Source organism: Citrus sinensis, chromosome 4 (assembly GCF_022201045.2).
Source record: "Citrus sinensis cultivar Valencia sweet orange chromosome 4, DVS_A1.0, whole genome shotgun sequence".
Taxonomy (NCBI): Eukaryota; Viridiplantae; Streptophyta; class Magnoliopsida; order Sapindales; family Rutaceae; genus Citrus; species Citrus sinensis.
In genome coordinates, this window is record NC_068559.1 from 27317576 (window position 1) to 27334507 (window position 16932).

General features: G+C 34.9%; 2 protein-coding genes across 3 annotated transcripts; one reads left to right on the top strand and one right to left on the bottom strand.

Moving 5' to 3' along the window:
• Positions 1–187: 187 nt before the first annotated feature.
• On the bottom strand, positions 188–3683 carry LOC102629022 (serine/threonine-protein phosphatase PP2A catalytic subunit). Its single transcript, XM_006483235.3, has 6 exons — positions 3072–3683; positions 2648–2762; positions 1209–1317; positions 1044–1121; positions 706–897; positions 188–614 (listed from the first exon to the last, which is right to left on the bottom strand). Exons 1-6 carry the CDS (start codon positions 3322–3324, stop codon positions 441–443), a joined length of 921 nt encoding a protein of 306 aa, XP_006483298.1. The 5' UTR covers positions 3325–3683; the 3' UTR covers positions 188–440.
• Positions 3684–13907: 10224 nt separating this feature from the next.
• On the top strand, positions 13908–16839 carry LOC102628227 (5-formyltetrahydrofolate cyclo-ligase, mitochondrial-like). 2 transcript variants are annotated; one of them, XM_052440161.1, is made up of 7 exons: positions 13908–14285; positions 14487–14627; positions 15112–15276; positions 15764–15805; positions 15917–15962; positions 16074–16144; positions 16251–16839. In XM_052440161.1, the coding sequence occupies exons 1-7, from the start codon at positions 14000–14002 to the stop codon at positions 16385–16387; spliced, it is 888 nt and encodes a 295-aa protein (XP_052296121.1). In that variant the 5' UTR covers positions 13908–13999; the 3' UTR covers positions 16388–16839. The 2 variants fall into 2 exon arrangements, with proteins under 2 accessions (XP_052296121.1, XP_052296122.1); XM_052440162.1 differs by having other exon boundaries at positions 13909–14285; positions 15115–15276.
• Positions 16840–16932: the final 93 nt, after the last annotated feature.

The following is a 16932-nucleotide window of genomic DNA, read 5'->3' on the forward strand; positions in this document are numbered from 1 at the left end:
AGCCAATTGGCAGGAGAGACATTGAAACCTACTTTACCTAGACTGCCGCTTAATTCGAATATCCTTTCTCAGAAGCAACACTGAAACTGCCGAAACCCATGCACATCCGACAATCTTGAGCCAGCTCCCATCAGCATGCAACTGAAAGCTGCTCCAAAATCTGCTTTCTACCTCAAAATTCATAAAATTACAGGACAAGATATAACATGTTATTGCCGCCCACTTAGACAATATACAAGACAACAGGCCATTGATGCCTTCTGTCAGTACTCCTATGGACTCCTTCAGCACATCAACAAAGCAGTAGTAGGGCAAAACTCGAAACAAAAGAATGATGTTGTAACCTCAACTTAAACAACAAAAGCTCCTCCTTTTTAAGGACACATCTACCTGGTAGGTAAACAAACATGAATTACAAACAGATGGTGGAAATATTGAAATTACAAAAAATAATCAGGCGTCTTGCGCGTGGTGTCAGGCTCTATTTGCCGTGGTGCTGGATCAAATTGGAGAAAATTCTGCTCCATATTCTCCCCAATCTCTAAAATTGCAGCCATATTCCCACATCGGTAACAATAGTTAGGAGCACTAAATACAGTCACCACATTCTTATCCTAGAAGAGGAATTAATTGTTAGCTATTGTTGAATAATAAATGAAAATGTGAAAAAAAACAAAAGCTAGCATGGTCCTTTAAGTTCCAAACCTGACACCAATTGTATCCTTCCATGACAAGCTGGTGGGCTCTTGAAATAAGACTGAGTCCGTTGGTGTGGTTGAACTGAGATGCTATATCCTGCCCAAATGTATAGCCCGCACCACGGGGAGATATTCCCCACCCACAGCGGTCATCTGGATCAGACCACAAGAGATCGCACATGGGTCCTTCATGTGGAACCTACTTGTACACAAATGAGACGCGTTGTTACATTATCAATAAGTAAAGAAAAATGAAATTCATAATGCAAAATCAAACTCTTGCTTTAATAAAACTTGAGATTTCAATTAAAAAAAAAAAAATTCAGCCTAGTGTTTATTTCATACCTCCTGTATTCGGTCCAGGGCCCTAATGTTATCTAGTGTATCCAAAGATGGTGAAAGTCCTCCATGCAAACAGAAGATCTGAAATATAAAAAAATACGGTCATCAAAAGACTAACGAGACATTAACTAAACAATGTAAACAGTCCATAAAGTGCACGGCTCAAACCTGACTCTCAATAAGGGCTGTGAGGGGTAAATAATCAAAAAGGTCAGTAAAGTACTTCCAGACATTGGCATTTCCATATTTTCGCAAGCATTCATCATAAAATCCATACCTGAAAATGGAACAAAATGGAAACACATAAACCTTTACAGCATGCGAAAGTAACCACTCCATTACAAGTCAGGCCAAGGTCCAGCTCCAGTGGTAAGGAGGGCCTCCCTAGGACTCATGTCCTAGGTTGAAGCCTCATTTTTGTGCATGTATTCAATTTAAAAATAAAAAATAAAAGCTCCAGTACAACTGTGCATATCAGTTTCTCCTGGTGTTTATGTGTGTGTGAGAGAGAGGATTGTGATGATGAAGCCCGTAGAGATGACACTGTTTTAAAATTTTATCACAAGCAATATTTTTTTGTTCCTACATGTAAGCTAACATAAAACACATAAGAAGCATGACATTTCTCACCCATCAGATTATGCTGTTTCTAAACATTTTTGTATGTTATAAGCTAATATTATTGTATTAGGCAATGAATCCACGTACTATTCTTTTCCTTTCCTCATACTTTGTAACTAAGACAAAGCTCTCCCTCTAACCAATTTTTCCTTCCACTTTATAATCTTGCCCATCAAATAAGCATACTAAGTGGAAAATCTCTTCCAAATTTATTAGAGCCAGAATTCATAACACAATCTTTTCAGGCAAACAAAGTAAAAAATGTTATATAGCTATCTTAAGAATCCATGAAATCAATGCTCCATAAATGCTTGAGCATATAAGACTCAGACAATGACTACTACAAATGTTGCAATTTCTAACATAGTTACTGCTACAAAAACTCCTTCAACTATTTTCACTGATTCCATACCAGTTTGCATAATTCATGGAAGTCCAAGACGACCACAGTCATGTGTATCACACGAACTAGAAGTTCTTTTATCTGAAAATAAAAGTTACTAATACTTTGATCTAATACCAACATTAGTAACTTATGCACAACAGCTGTTTGCAAATCTGTGTCTGCCATTCATTTATTTAATTACTTCGATGAAGTCCAAATCTTCACATTCTTGCCCAACAAAGATGGAACCCTTTAATCCACATAGGTAGCACTAACATGCAGTTCGGCTTGCGAAATCCTTGCTCGTACTGAGATTCAGTGTACAAATATCAAAACAGCGGTGGCATAGACAGTGTCAAGATCTTAATCAAAACAAATTATCATTGAAGAATCACCCGATAAACACATAACTATATTTTTTCTTCATATAACATTTAAATAACTAGTCTTAGCGCCATGATCAACAAAATTCCACGTAAAGAGTAAAAGATTTGCAGGATTTCATTACCACTACAAACAAATATCTTGGTACTTGACAGCAGCACAAAATTTACACTTCAAGCATGATTAAAAAAATCAAATGGGTGAGAAAAGACCATACACTTGTGTAATTTGCCGACTCTCATGATTCCCTCTTAGGATTGTAATTCTATCTCTGTATCGAACTTTCAGTGCCACCAATAGTGTGACAGTTTCCACTGAATAGTAACCCCGATCTGCATATAAATAGCCCATAAAAATGTGCTACTGCACTTTATAGGAAACTTTTTTTTTTTTAAACAAAAGCCCCAACCCCAAATCTCAAACCACACATAATCTGGTTATTAAAACGAAGATGATCTATATCACACCCAAGTAAATATTGCACACATACGTAAGCCTCACCGAAGTCCAATATAACAAAAATTGGTACAACATTTTAGCCCTAATTTCAGATGAATTTTCAAAAATAATCAACATGAAACATGAATTTATCAATATCATAATCAGAACTAAAAAAAAAATTGACGAGGAAGTCCACTTACCTACGTAATCACCCATAAAGAGATAATTAGTGTCAGGAGCATTTCCACCTATGCGAAAGAGCTCGATTAGATCATAAAATTGACCGTGAATATCGCCGCAAACGGTGACCGGACACTTGACCGGCTGCACGTTCCACTCCTCCACCAAAATCGCTCTTGCTTGATCGCACAGTGTCTTCACCTCCGCCTCCGGTAACGGCTTGCACTCCATCAAGTGCTCGATCTGCCTGTCCAGATCCCCGTGCGACGGCATCGTTTCACTCTAAGTTTAGATCGCAGCAGATCCACAGATCGATCGATCGAAATCCTAGATAGTTAGAAAATCGATAGACTGTTTAGAAATAGGGTTGCGGATTACGAAAACGAAGCCCTTAGATGATCGGAATGAATTTGTTCTCTCTATCATTGACTCATTACTTGGTAATTATTTTTCTTTTTACAATTTTTTTTTGGGGGTTATGTTGTATCAATTATTTGTTTTGAGAAATGAAAAGAGAAATGGAAGGGGATGGAGTGAGTGAAATGAAACGCAAATGCAAATGAAATGGTGATTCGACAATGACGATGATGTTTGTGTTTTTTGCTCTTTTTCTTTTATTATTATTATTATTTTTAATAGTTTTTAGTTTGTTAGTTTAATATTTTATATTAATTTTATTTTGTTTGTGTTCGTCAATATTGCAAGGAACGAGAGTTTTCTCGCTCCGGTGGCTCCGCCGAGTCAAAATCATAATAGAGTGTGACACGTGTGTTCGCATTAGCTTCACTTTTTCAGGTTTTTTTTTATACACAAAATTAAATAGGTATTTAATTTTGGTTTTAGCGTAATTTCTTTGTTGTCTGCGCAATGGTCCATACCTTTTAGAGGTGGTAAAAATACCCGCCCGGTCCGGATCCGGACCGTACTCGGGTGTTGCGGGTCGGGTATTATTCGGCCCGGATATGAAACCGGGTCGGTCTTGGGCATCACTTGATAAATCCGGAACCCGAATTTTATTAAAAAAATTATAAAATATATATTATTTTAAATATTTTATATTTATTTGACTTATTTATTATACATATATAAAGTTTTAAACACTTAAAGTTTATATTTTCATGTCAAATTTTATTGAAATAAATTTAAAACTTATAAAATTATCAAAAAATAAAAAATATATACACATAAAATATTAAAAAATATAAAATTCGGGTACTCGAATTAAAACCCGGCCCGGATCCGGATCCAGACCAGTTGCATCCGGGCAGGGTCCGGTCATGGCAATACCCGGACCCGGCCCGGGGTTTTGCCATCTCTAATACCTTTGTCACCACCAAAATAGTCAAAGTGACGAACATTTATTTCTTCGGTCAAAGGGAGCACAACAAGTTTGATTCAGCTTTTCAGCTTTTCAGCTTTTGAAAATATATATACCATGGGAAATTCCGTCCAAGACCAAAATTAGCCTTATTTTTGCTTGGGAGTTTTAAGAGTTGATACGAGAAAATGGCAAAATGAGACTTATTGTTGCTAGTTGAATTCAATAGAACTACTAATTTTTTACTTATTGTCGTTAGAGTAATAAATTTGTGAGTGCTAATCGATTCAAATGGTAAAAAATTAATGTTGTTATGTACAAAAATAATACATTTCATAAAGTATTAACAATAAACCACGTTCGACATCCATTATCGAATGTACCAGTACTAACAATATTGCTAATATCCTAAGAGTAATATTTTTGTTCCATTTATTGCAACTACAAGTAGTAGTTTTAGTTCAGATTAAAATTTATCCTGTTAAAATTCGAATAGGTTGAAAATTGCAACACGATCAATTTTAATTTCAGTTCAGAACTGAAATAAAAGCATGATCAGGCTATGCCCTTAAAAAGAAACACACAAACATACTCACACAAAAGCTCATTTATGAGGTCATGCCTCAATCCTCACATTACGAGCATGCTCAAACTAAATTTGACATCCCTAACGGCATAACCCCAACCAACAACGCAGCACAAGCACAACCCTCCCACCCCAGTAGCACTGCCACAGCCCACTGTCATCCAGCCAACGCCCATACTCCATCTCACTTACCTCACGGCTCACTGACTCCCACAGTCACAGTCTCACTCACACACGCTTATGGCCACACTCTGCTGATGCCCAACGCTGTCAGTTTCGTCCCACCAACCCCCGTTTGCCTTTGATCCAACGATCGATTATTTTGTCTTTGCCATCGCTTCCGGTCCATCAAGGTCAGTACTCTGTAGGTTACTTATTATTTTGTTCTCATTATTATTATTATTATATATAATCTAAACTTCGTACATCCAGCTTTCTTATCACACAATTTTAGGTCTTTTTTTTTTGGCAGTGAGCGGTTTAGGATAATAAGTCAATTCCCTTGAGGTGTTAAATTGTGATGATTGCTCCATTTAGGATATATAGTATTATATATGAAATTCTGAGTTTTTGTAATCGGCAATCATTTTTCGCTGTAAAATCACAAATGAGTGCTGGAATAGGATTCATTTTGGCAAGGGAATCCAAATTGCTGTAATTAATTTTGTCTTTCAAAACAAGTCATTTTGTGATTTTTGTGTTATAATATTTATGCTGTAAAATCAATTTGATTATTTAGAATTCATTTTGGAGAAGCTCAGCTCGCTTGATTGTAGAAAATGCTTTAATTAAATCGCTGTTCACATCTTAAATTAATGTAAAATGATTTGTTTTGTTATATGATTTGGGTTATTGAATTTTTATTTTATTTTTTTATTTTTGAGCCATTATGTTAACCTAAACTTGAAACTAAATTATCAACGTGATCTAATTTAATTTATGAATTCTATCGCATTTTCAATTCAATTGAGTTCAATTTTCCAATCTGATCGAGTTATAATCCAAAACAAAATCTAAACAATCTGAACCGAAACTCAATTTACCGGCCCCTAATTACAACAATGATTAATTTATATCACTAATTCCATGTCCAATGATGTCGATGTCACCAAAACGGTTATTGTATATATTTATATAAGTAGAGCACTCAAATGAACCGAACCGAAAAAGCTTCTGTTCACAGTATTTTCTTCGTTGCTTGTCGTCATCTTAAATCATGCTCGGTGGGGTCTCAGTGTAGAGAGGATCGACTGTCAATTTTCCCACCCCGCTCCACTCCATGCCGTTCCGTAAGTGCAAAATCTTCCTTTCTTCTTCTTTTTAGAATTACAGGTATGGTTGAGAACAAATGGGCTCTACATTTCCAGACCTCAATCCCAAAATTTCAGCCCAAATTTGTAGTTTGTTGGTTCAGTTTGCAGTACGCGTAGCCCTAGATGACCACCAAGAAAACGATATATACCAGCTCACATAGTCACATGCCACCCTTTGGGGAGAAAGAGAGAGAGGAAAAAAAAAAAAAAAAAAGCAATAGTTTGAGTCTCTTTGTAACTTTTTCCTTTTTCGGTAATTGCCTCATTCTGAATTAATCTTACTTTGGTCCCAGTGTTTGCTTCTCAGCTCAATCAAAAGAAAACAAAAACCAAAAGAAAGAGAGAGATGAGATAGAAAGAAAAGCATTGGAGAGAGATCGTCAGAGAGCCCTCTTTTGAATTTTCACTTTGAACAAAATGGAGAGCATATGTAATGGTTGCTTCTTTTTATTTGGATTGCCAGAGGACTAGAACTAGAAGAATCTCATACAGCTTTTACAAGTTTGATCGGACCAAAGACCAAAATAGTTCCAAAAAATCCAGAGAAAAAGACTAACACAAGATGCAAACACATTTCTCTTTCTCTCCTAGTGACACATCATGCACCTTTAAATCTTTAATTAGTTTGTGAACTCATGCCACCTTCCCCCCCCCCCCCCCCCCAAAAAAAAAAAAATTCAATACAAAACGTTAAACGTATACTGATAATTATAAAGTTTGAACAGGCCAAAGCCAAAAGAGATTGGTACATGTACTCCTTTCAATCACATGCAGGGCTGCTATACATATTCATATTCATGATTGTTTTATATTAAATCTACTCCTTAAATTATATGCAAGGTTCCGTAGATGCAGATCAATCTCTCTATCCACTACTCTCACACAAATTTAATAAATATATATATGTTAAACATTAAAGCAGAATTTCTCCAGAGGATTGATTAATGTTCATAATAATATATATCCCTGAGGATTCTTTCCATCAAGCGTATTTTGTGCAAGACAAGCTTCTATTTCTTCACTTCCCCCATTAAAATCTCCCAAAACAAATTGTATTCAAGTCAGGGAAACAAAAAGAAAAAAAAAAACAAAAAACTTAGCATGCTGCGGCTGAAATATCTGTGATCACGTGCTTTTTTTTGGCCCCATTATACTTTGAATAAATTACAGCAAGATGGCTGCAGAAATTGTGTCGTTTCTGCACTTTTGTTGGCGCTTCACAAACTTTGATACCTACGACTGTCCAGGCGGTCGTCCAGAATTCCCAGCTCTCCTGGAATCAAGGATTTTTTTAAATTAAAAAATTTTTAAAAATAAAAATATGCATGCATTTATGTATTTTCCTATTTTAGAGGTATATTTTATGTTGATAAAACGTAAAAATACGCTAATTAATTAGTTGGTTTTGTGGCTTTAATCATGTCGAAAAAAATTAACAACAATCAAATATAAATGAAGAATGGATAGAAAATATCAGCTTCCAAGTACAATAGCTAATTAAATATATATATATATCGAATACCAGGAGTTATGCTTTCAAAATTGAGTTGAACTGCAAAAGATACAAAAATGACTTATGCCTAGGGGACTCGGCAAGTAATAACTTAAAGCCTGCAGTAGCTGCACTCTCACGTCTAGTACTGATAAAGAGGGCTAAAGAAGATAAAGAAAGATAAAGGCAACAACACCGGGAAAAGGTTGTAAAGGGCTCATAAATGCAGAGAACAAAATAAAATGTTAATTAACTTTGAAGAAACATAATTAAACAGGCAGGAAAGGAGTAAAGTGGAGACAAAGACTTTATTCCCCTTTCCTTCGTAGGGTTTAGTGGGGATTTAATTTATTAAAACATTATTAATTATACTGTAACTAATATAATAATCTATGGAAACAGATCTTGAGTACAAGTACACAATTAATGTAACAGTAAAGCCCTCAACTTGATAATATGTTATCAAAGATCATTAAATTAAAGCAAAGGACAGTTGGGGTAACAAAAGCAGGCAGCGCTGGTGCAAAAAGAAAAGGAGGGAAGAAGGGAAAAAAAAAAAAAAAAAAAAACTCTTGTTCTAACAGTGGCTTAAATATCAATTAGCTTATAATAATTAGTAGCTTCTGAAAGAATTTCTAGGGTAAGAAAAGAGTACTAATACCACAGAAACAAAAGAAACTTCCACCACTAACGTTAAAAGTGACTAATTTGAATCAAATTTTTTGCAGAAACATGAAATCAAATATAGTGGCTGTGGCTTTGTTAAGTTCGAAATTAAGATTGAAAAGAAATAGTTAAAAAGCAAGAAATAGAAGGTTTTCTCCCAACTAATTTTAATAGAATTCAATCAAGTTGTTTGCAGAAACAGAATTAAAACCATATACAGAAGTGATGGTTTTCCAAATTAAGCAGAAAAGAAATCATCCAAATATAATATGTTAGTTAATTAGCAAATATATTATTGAAAAGTTAATTAATTACTTGGGTTGGTTTAACGTTTCGTAATACTTGAATAGTCCTGTACTCCACTCGGCCTCTATGTCAATTGGTTAAATATTTTTCATGATAAAAACATGCGCGCGCGCACACTCCCACACAGCGCATGCATGATGCACGATAATTAATGAACACTGAAAATAAAAGAAACATACTCATGCAGAAATAGGCATGCATGTATACTACTAATACTAATATTAAATGATACGCACCTGTTATGAATAGGATCTGGTCCGTTAGGAACTCGTCTTTTGCTCATGTAGTTGAGATCCAACTCCGGATGATCAATGAATTTCTCTCTACCTAAAGCCTCCGCACGCTTGAGATTTGCTGTGGACTGAGTCGTTGTTAATGTTGACGTCGAGTTTCCTCCACTTTCCAGGTTCCCAATTAACAACAGACAAATAAGCCACCCCACTGCAAGTGCTCCAAACAGGGCCTTAAAGGACAAACTACTGCCCATAATTTTCTTTTATTAATTACAATATCTAATTAATATGTATGTATCAAGAACATAAATGCTTTTGAAGGAGTACTCAGAAGAAGATTATTATAATCATTGCATGATGATAACGGGCCTGTGGATGAGATTATGAGGGAAATTAGAAAGGAAAGAACAAAAAAGAAGTGAAGGGGAGGGAGCTAGGTTAAGGCAAGTAGTATTTTTTCTGCAAACAGCGCTGTTTTAATTTATTTCTTTTAACTTTGTGGGTTTAGGGGTGCATGGTTGGTATTCTTTATAGATAGAAGCGAGTCTGTTTGCACCTTTCTCGAAACAAGAGAGAGAGAGAGAGGGAGCTTAGCTGGTTTCGAACGTGACATGGAGGGAACCCTTTGCTTTATACTGCCAATACGAGACATCTTTTGCTTTGCTTTGTGTATTTTCATGCACTTGACGATACCAAAAGACCCTTAACTATATCATCCCTTACGTACAAGAGAATGAAAGCCAAAGTATTTAGACGACCCAAAGCGGCATGGAATCTTCTACCCTCAAGAATTGGGAGGTTGGAATCGATATGTAATGTACAAGATTAATGGTCCAAGGCTGAGGTTACCGGCCTTTATAGAGCTACACCAACAACTTAAGCTGCCTTATCAATATATACATATATATATTAACGTAAGTATTAGTATAAGATGATGTGTTTTTGGAGCATTCGCTATTAATTTCTGATGCTTTGGCAAGAATGATCCATCCGGTTTTTTTTTTTTTCCTTCCCTTTTCCTTTTTTCTTTTTGACCAGTCTAAATTAGGTTCTAAAACGAGTTCTCTGTGAACCTTCCAACGATTGCAAAGGTGCAGCTGCCCATCTCTCAATGTAATTAAAACATGCAAGAGTCGCCTGATTCCACCGTATTTCACTGTTAGCCAAAACATTAAATACATACTGGATCCAATTAATTAATGTCAACATCGATCCTATATTTTACTTTACATTAATTGGCTGCCAGCCATGGTCCGCATTTATACCCTTATCACTTGGACCACGCTTTGTTGAGACTGGAAGCTTAGTTTAATAACTCCATCTATTTCAGCCGTGATATAATCTCAAGAATATTAAATTATGAAGATTGTATAACATATAGATGTGCATGAATAATGAGTATGAGCTAGAACAGACTAAGATATAGAAGCTGGTTGCTTTCGAAGGAGCCTTTAATCAAGGGAATATCACATCGCATGCAATTACTACTCCATATTGCAAATTAAAGCATATGGCACATTTTGTCTTATCCATTCCATTTGAATCTAACAGTAGAAACATTCCAAAGTTTTATGTTGGAGAATCCAATGCTTCTGGCTGTAATAGCTTATCGATGAAGGAAAAGCAGGTAATCCATTATAGAATTTTACCTTCTATGCGGGCTAAGTAGTGCACATGTTATTGTTCCTCATATTTTAGTAATGTTGATTTTGACGTCTCTTGACAATTAAAGTACATTAAGCAATAAGTAGTCGATAGTCGATGCATGGCTGCGCCGCCTTTAATATCTTTGATCCGAACATTTGCAAATGTGTATGTACGACGTATAAATAATTATATTTACGTCAAAATGGACAGCATAAATAATCTTTATAGTTCTGGAATTCAAAATCCCTTTGACCGAAAATAATACAAGGCTGAAAATCAAAGTATGGTATCAAAGTGCGTATTTGAATGTGTTTGTACAATTTGTTCTGTTTGTAATCTTCTTTCCTTTGATTTCTATATTGAAATCTCCTTTGCTAGTTCAACTTACCTAAAAAGGATATTACCTTATAATTTGTTAATCATGCATAAACCCCAGCCGACTGCAGACCCACATCTGGATATCGCATTAAAGCACTTTGATTTGTAGCTTCCATGGAAAGTTTGATTTCGAATCAAAGCTATTAAAAAATGGCTTCATGCTCACAAGTGTAATTAGAGCAGTGTCGTTATTTTGTCCGTTGGATTTTAATTCCATATCTTGGAGGAATTTTTTTTTTTTTTTAATTTAAAAAAAGCTTTGATCTTGTAGCTAGAACGGCTCATATTGGAACCAAAGCAAATAAGTTACTATTGCTTTTTGAGCTCAGAGAGAAAGATTAATTAGTGGAAGAAATGCTTAGTGTTTAATTAATTTAACCGATGGTTGTCTTGCGAATCTATCTTTATTCTGTATTCACTGTATATAAGTCACTCTGTATAATGCTATAAATATGTGCACTAAATTCCTTTCCTTTATTGGGATGAAAGTAAAAGATTAATAAATGATCGATCTCCTCTTACACCAATTTTGTAATAAAAATTTTAATTTACGTTTGTACATGAGAAGATGTGGCGTGTGTGTAAATTAAATTTAAAAAGCTTTACATCTTAAATTCAGAAATTTTTTAATTATTCGCACGTTTATATATTGCTTATTATTACATGTTCTTGTGGTTTTCTTGAAATCCTGAGGACTCGGGGTAATATTCTTCCTTGAAGCTTACAAAAATCGAATGGACATGACAGTATAACCATGCTTTGTTATTTCGTATATATCAAATGAAACTAAAAATAAAGACAAAAAAAAAAAAGTAGGAAAATCTCGCCTTCTTTATGGATTCGTACACGACAACTTTGTGCAATGTTCCCCAACAAGATCAATATGATTTTGTATTGAGAGACTCGAATAACTCTTAGCTTGTGCTCTGGACACTGGAGAGTGGAGGCCCTACCGAGGTAAATATGCCCTCAAAACCAATCGATTTTAGGTGCGCTTTTATGCCTAATCATGCTTTTGCACTCACCGTCACTGGATAAGCACTAATTTTTGAGAGCCAGTGGGGTCATATTGAGACATTTTCTCGTACAAGTTTCTTTACAATAATCATTAATGAAAGGCTTAAGAGCTAGTTAAGTATTTTCCTTCATCATTAAAATTTTGAAATACGAAAATATAGAATCAGAATTTTATATCATCATTAAACTGGGTTTAAGGCTCAAAATATTATTTGTATTATTTAACTCAAAAGCCATCTAAGGATGTATCTTGGTTCCTCCTAACATACAATGTTTACGTGGCTCGCTTGAACCTCAAATAGTATTTTCTTAGTTGAGTGATGCTATGTCCACATACAATTATATATAAAATTGCACACAAAATTGTAGAAAACCACAATAAACGTTTCACTAAAAAATAATTTTTTTCACTTTATTAATTTTATCATTTTATAGAAGTGTCCTCATACTATTTGTTTTGTGTAATTTTATATGCAAATAATATTTTTCTAGCTAGTATGGCCACAGCCAAGAGTTACGTTTATTTTTAAAATAAGCAAGTACATAGGGAAAATAAATATATTAACAGAATAACAGGGTGGTAATCACTTTTTGGGTTGAAGTAACTATTTTTTTTTTTTAATCGCATACGAGTATAATATTTTTTTTTATTTTCCTAATGTTTAAAGGGGTGTTGATACTTAATTTGTCCCACAATTTGTGTAAGGATGGTGTTATTTGCAACAAATATTTTTAAACAAAAAATTTCAAATGATAATCATCTAATTGTGAGAAAGAAACAATTCCAATATATAATGAGGAAACGTTTCCAATTCATAACGTCGGAAACACTTGCAATAATGCCAATAAATATGGTCAAAAATCCAAACAAAGGCAGAGATAAGTAAACAAAAATAAAATTAACAGCATAAACACCCACAGCAATAAATCTTTTCAAGACTCCAGATTCTGCAAACAATGAATGTCGATTATTATTTCAGGTGCAAAACTATTCTTTCAATATATATATATATATATATACACAGAGAGAGAGAGAGAGTGAGAGAGAGAGAGCATTTCTCTAGTGAGGTCAAAATGAAGATATTAGTAAAATATAAAAATATACAGATTATTTTTTGGGTTTGAACTACGAGGTGGTCTTGAGTGGACCCCAACTGTGGGAGACAACTTTAAGTCTGTATCACAACTCAGACTAATCCCCGCTCGCACTAGATCGGCCCGTAAGGGGTAAAGTGCTAGCCAAAGCGGTGATTGCATACGATAGCGGCACTTGAACCATTGACCTCTCTTAAGGAGTGAGAGTGTCACTGACCTCTCTTAAGAAGTGAGAGTGTCACTGACCTTTCTTAAGGAGTGAGAGTGTCAAACCACTCACACCAACCAACTTTTGTTTAAAAAAAATACACAGATTTTAATACATTAAAAGTTGTGTTTTTTATTTATTAATTAATATTCACTTAATTAAAAAGAAAATTTTTAACGTATTAATTTATCAATATTTGATGCAATGTGGAAGCCATAATAAAATGTCGTAGAGTTAAAAAAATTATTATTATTATACACCACGGGAAAATGATAATAAATATCGTCTAATTAACAGTAAAAATAAATCAAAATAAAATATTCTAAAATATTATTAATAAAATATATGAAAAGTATTACTTCATAAATTATGATTAAAAAGCTTATAAATATTAGTAGTTAACTTAATCCTAATTTTTCTTAAATAAAAAAATAATATAAAGTCCTAATTAAGCTGGAGTTACAAATTGATAATAAAATACTAAATATTATTGACTAAAATATTATAATTTCTCATATATTTTATCCAATATCTTCCTACACAATATTTTATTTTATTTTTTATACTTCTATGTTTAACTTTTCACCTGTCCGTACAGGGGGCTGTGTCTCGCTCGCAAGTTGCAACAACTATTGATCTCAAAAAAACAAAAAACAAAAAGGCGCAACAACTAAACGAAACAAAAACAAATGAGCGCCATCGCTTCTTATCAGAACTGCTCGGGCCAAAGCATGTTTCGTCACTGTAAAACGACTGCAAGGTTAATAAGAAACGCTAAAGAGATAGCGCCAGCGACCCACCTTCCCACAACACCACTCTCAGCTGTCTCTTCTAACGTGCGCACCAACATTGTCATGAACAACGACGTCGTAGATCCCCATCAGCTTGAAGCCATATTTCAGAAGAAGCGTTCCCTTAGGTCCAAGATTCGCAAAGAGCTTAAAAACATGGATCCTATTCAAAGATCTCAAGAAGGTAGCAATTTCACTATTATTTCTTCTTTAATTGCACCTCAGATGTTTGTTTATTTGCCTGATTGAAAATTCCATATGGATGAAAATGCCCATGTCCATGGATGGTTCTGTATGATTGGCTAAGTGGATAAGACTAGAAATAATGTAAAACTATACGAATTGGAAATTTATTTTGATTTTTTTTTTTGACGTTTCGTTACAGATACTGCAGTTCAGGATATTGTTTTAGAATCTTCATGGTTCAAAGCTAGCAGGAACATATGTGCTTATATAAGCTGTGCATCTTTACGAGAGGTGGACACGTCAAGAATTGTCTCGGAAATTTTGTCCAACCAAACCGATGGTTTGTCAGAAATGTTGGCTTGATATATTTTCATTGCGAGAATTTTCACATTTTCTCTTTCATTGATCTAGCTTAGGATAAATCACATTATTTTCTTTCTAGAATATTCTCGTGTTACTTCATCTTGGCCACGAATGTTGAAACTTGAAGGATAGCAATCCCTTTCTTATCTGTGAACATAGATGATCAATGAAAGGGAAAAGATAATATGAGCGAAACTGCAAGATTAGTTGCATATTTCGATGCAAGTGCTGTCATGGGTGATATTGTGCTTTCTCTTTCTTGCAAATCCAAAATCCTCAGCCCAACTGTATAAGACTTATGGACAAGTGATAGTAGACTAGTCTGTCGTAGAAATTGACAACATGGTTATTTATGATTGTCTTAACATTTCAATGTAGAAAACGTTTTCATCCTTGAGCAATTGCCTCTTGTGCACTTTACTATACTTCTGGAGATTCTTACAGCTCATTTTCAATTCAAGAAGGTAATGGACAAATGAGGAAAAAGCTTTATGTTCCACGGGTGGAGGACAAGAATAGCAATATGAGAATGCTCAAGATATCCGCTGTGAAAGACCTTGTAGCAAACTCAATGAACATTTTGGAACCTTCTCTATTAGATTCTGATGGAAATCAATGTGAAGACGGTATGGGTTTTTAAAATTCTTGTTGAGTTTTAATTATATTTGATGTGGTTTTACGTGTTAATCCTGTGTTGTCTGATAGCTCTTCAGAGCTATATGGCCATGGCAGTTTGTTGTAAAACCAAAATAAGGTACAGGAAAAGCATTTGTGGTATGTCATTTAGTGATTCTGTTATGATAATGCTACTCTAGTGTATTGTCTAAAACTATCTGTTTGGATTCAGCTGGTGAACATTTTGGTTCTTGCTTTTATGGTTTATAAATTATGAATGTTCTTTACAGAAAAGCATATTTAAATAAACCCTGAAGTAGGAATCTCAGGCCTGCTCTTCCTGTATTGTACCTTTTCCATGATAATTTTGAAGATTGATTTATTTTTGGCAAGATTAATTAGGCATTGATTTATTTTTGGCAAGATTAATTAGGCATTGATTTATTTTTGGCAAGATTAATTAGGCAGTAATTTATCTGAGGGGCCTATTGGGTGCAGTTATGCAGGCAAGCGAGCCAGTTGATTTGTTGATCTTACCTGGTAATTATCCTGATCATTACTCTTAATTAGTCACGAATTGCAGAATGTGTTTTTTGGAGACCTACAACGGCATAGGCTTACATTAAGTCTCTTCTTTTCTTGTTCACCCAGGGCTTGCATTTGACAGATCTGGAGGACGTTTGGGTCGTGGTGGGGGGTGAGTCAATGATTTTTTTGTTGTTGCATTTTTTTCCCCGTTTTCAATTATTACTCTGAGATATTAGCTCATTTTCAAATTGCTATTTTGATACATGGCGTAATATGAAAGTTACTATGATGTGTTCCTTAAGAAGTACCAAAAGCTTGCACAGGAGCAGAAATGGAAGCAGCCTCTCCTTGGTAAATTCTCATTGTTGTATAAAATTGCACCTGCAGAGGTTTTTTCTTCAAAATTTCAGTTTTATGTCTTTATTTTAATGCTTGCTTGTCGGTTATATGGTTGCAGTTGCACTGTTGTACTCTCTGCAGGTTGTGGACGAAGAGTCCATACCTGTCACTCCCTATGATGTTCCAGTGGATGCACTTGTGTCCCCTAGGGGTTTTATTCCTATAAGCCCAGTTGCTATAGAGAGGTGTGATTGAACCGAGGTGTCTCCTTTCTGCTAGATATGATTTTTTCTTCAATGGAGCATTGGTTGTGATTTATGAATACACACTTTTTCTTTAAAATTATTGGGCTTGGTCGTGAATTTTATTGAATAGTGCTGGAATTCGGAAGTATTTGCATCTTTGCTTCACATGTAATTTAGGAAATCTGGTCAGTTGGTGCATGGTGAAGGGATGCAACTGCCTTCCAGTGTAATTTCTGATCAACAACAACATTGTGACATTGAAGCTGCATGAAGAATTGTCGGCAATGAATTACTCCTTTCCTGACTATGTAAACTGTGAAAGTGGGGGTCCTAACAAAATTATTGCTGAGTACACACACACACACACACACACACACACACATTCATACTTGGTGACAAAAGTTGTGGATTTCTCTGTATCAATGAATATTCAAGTATAGATTTGCTTCCCCACCAATTTTATACTGCTGGATTTCATGTTTATTTGTACTTGGGCTCAATCATAATCAATCAGGATAGCTTGCAAGAAGAGAAAAGCATAGAAGTTGCTGAACA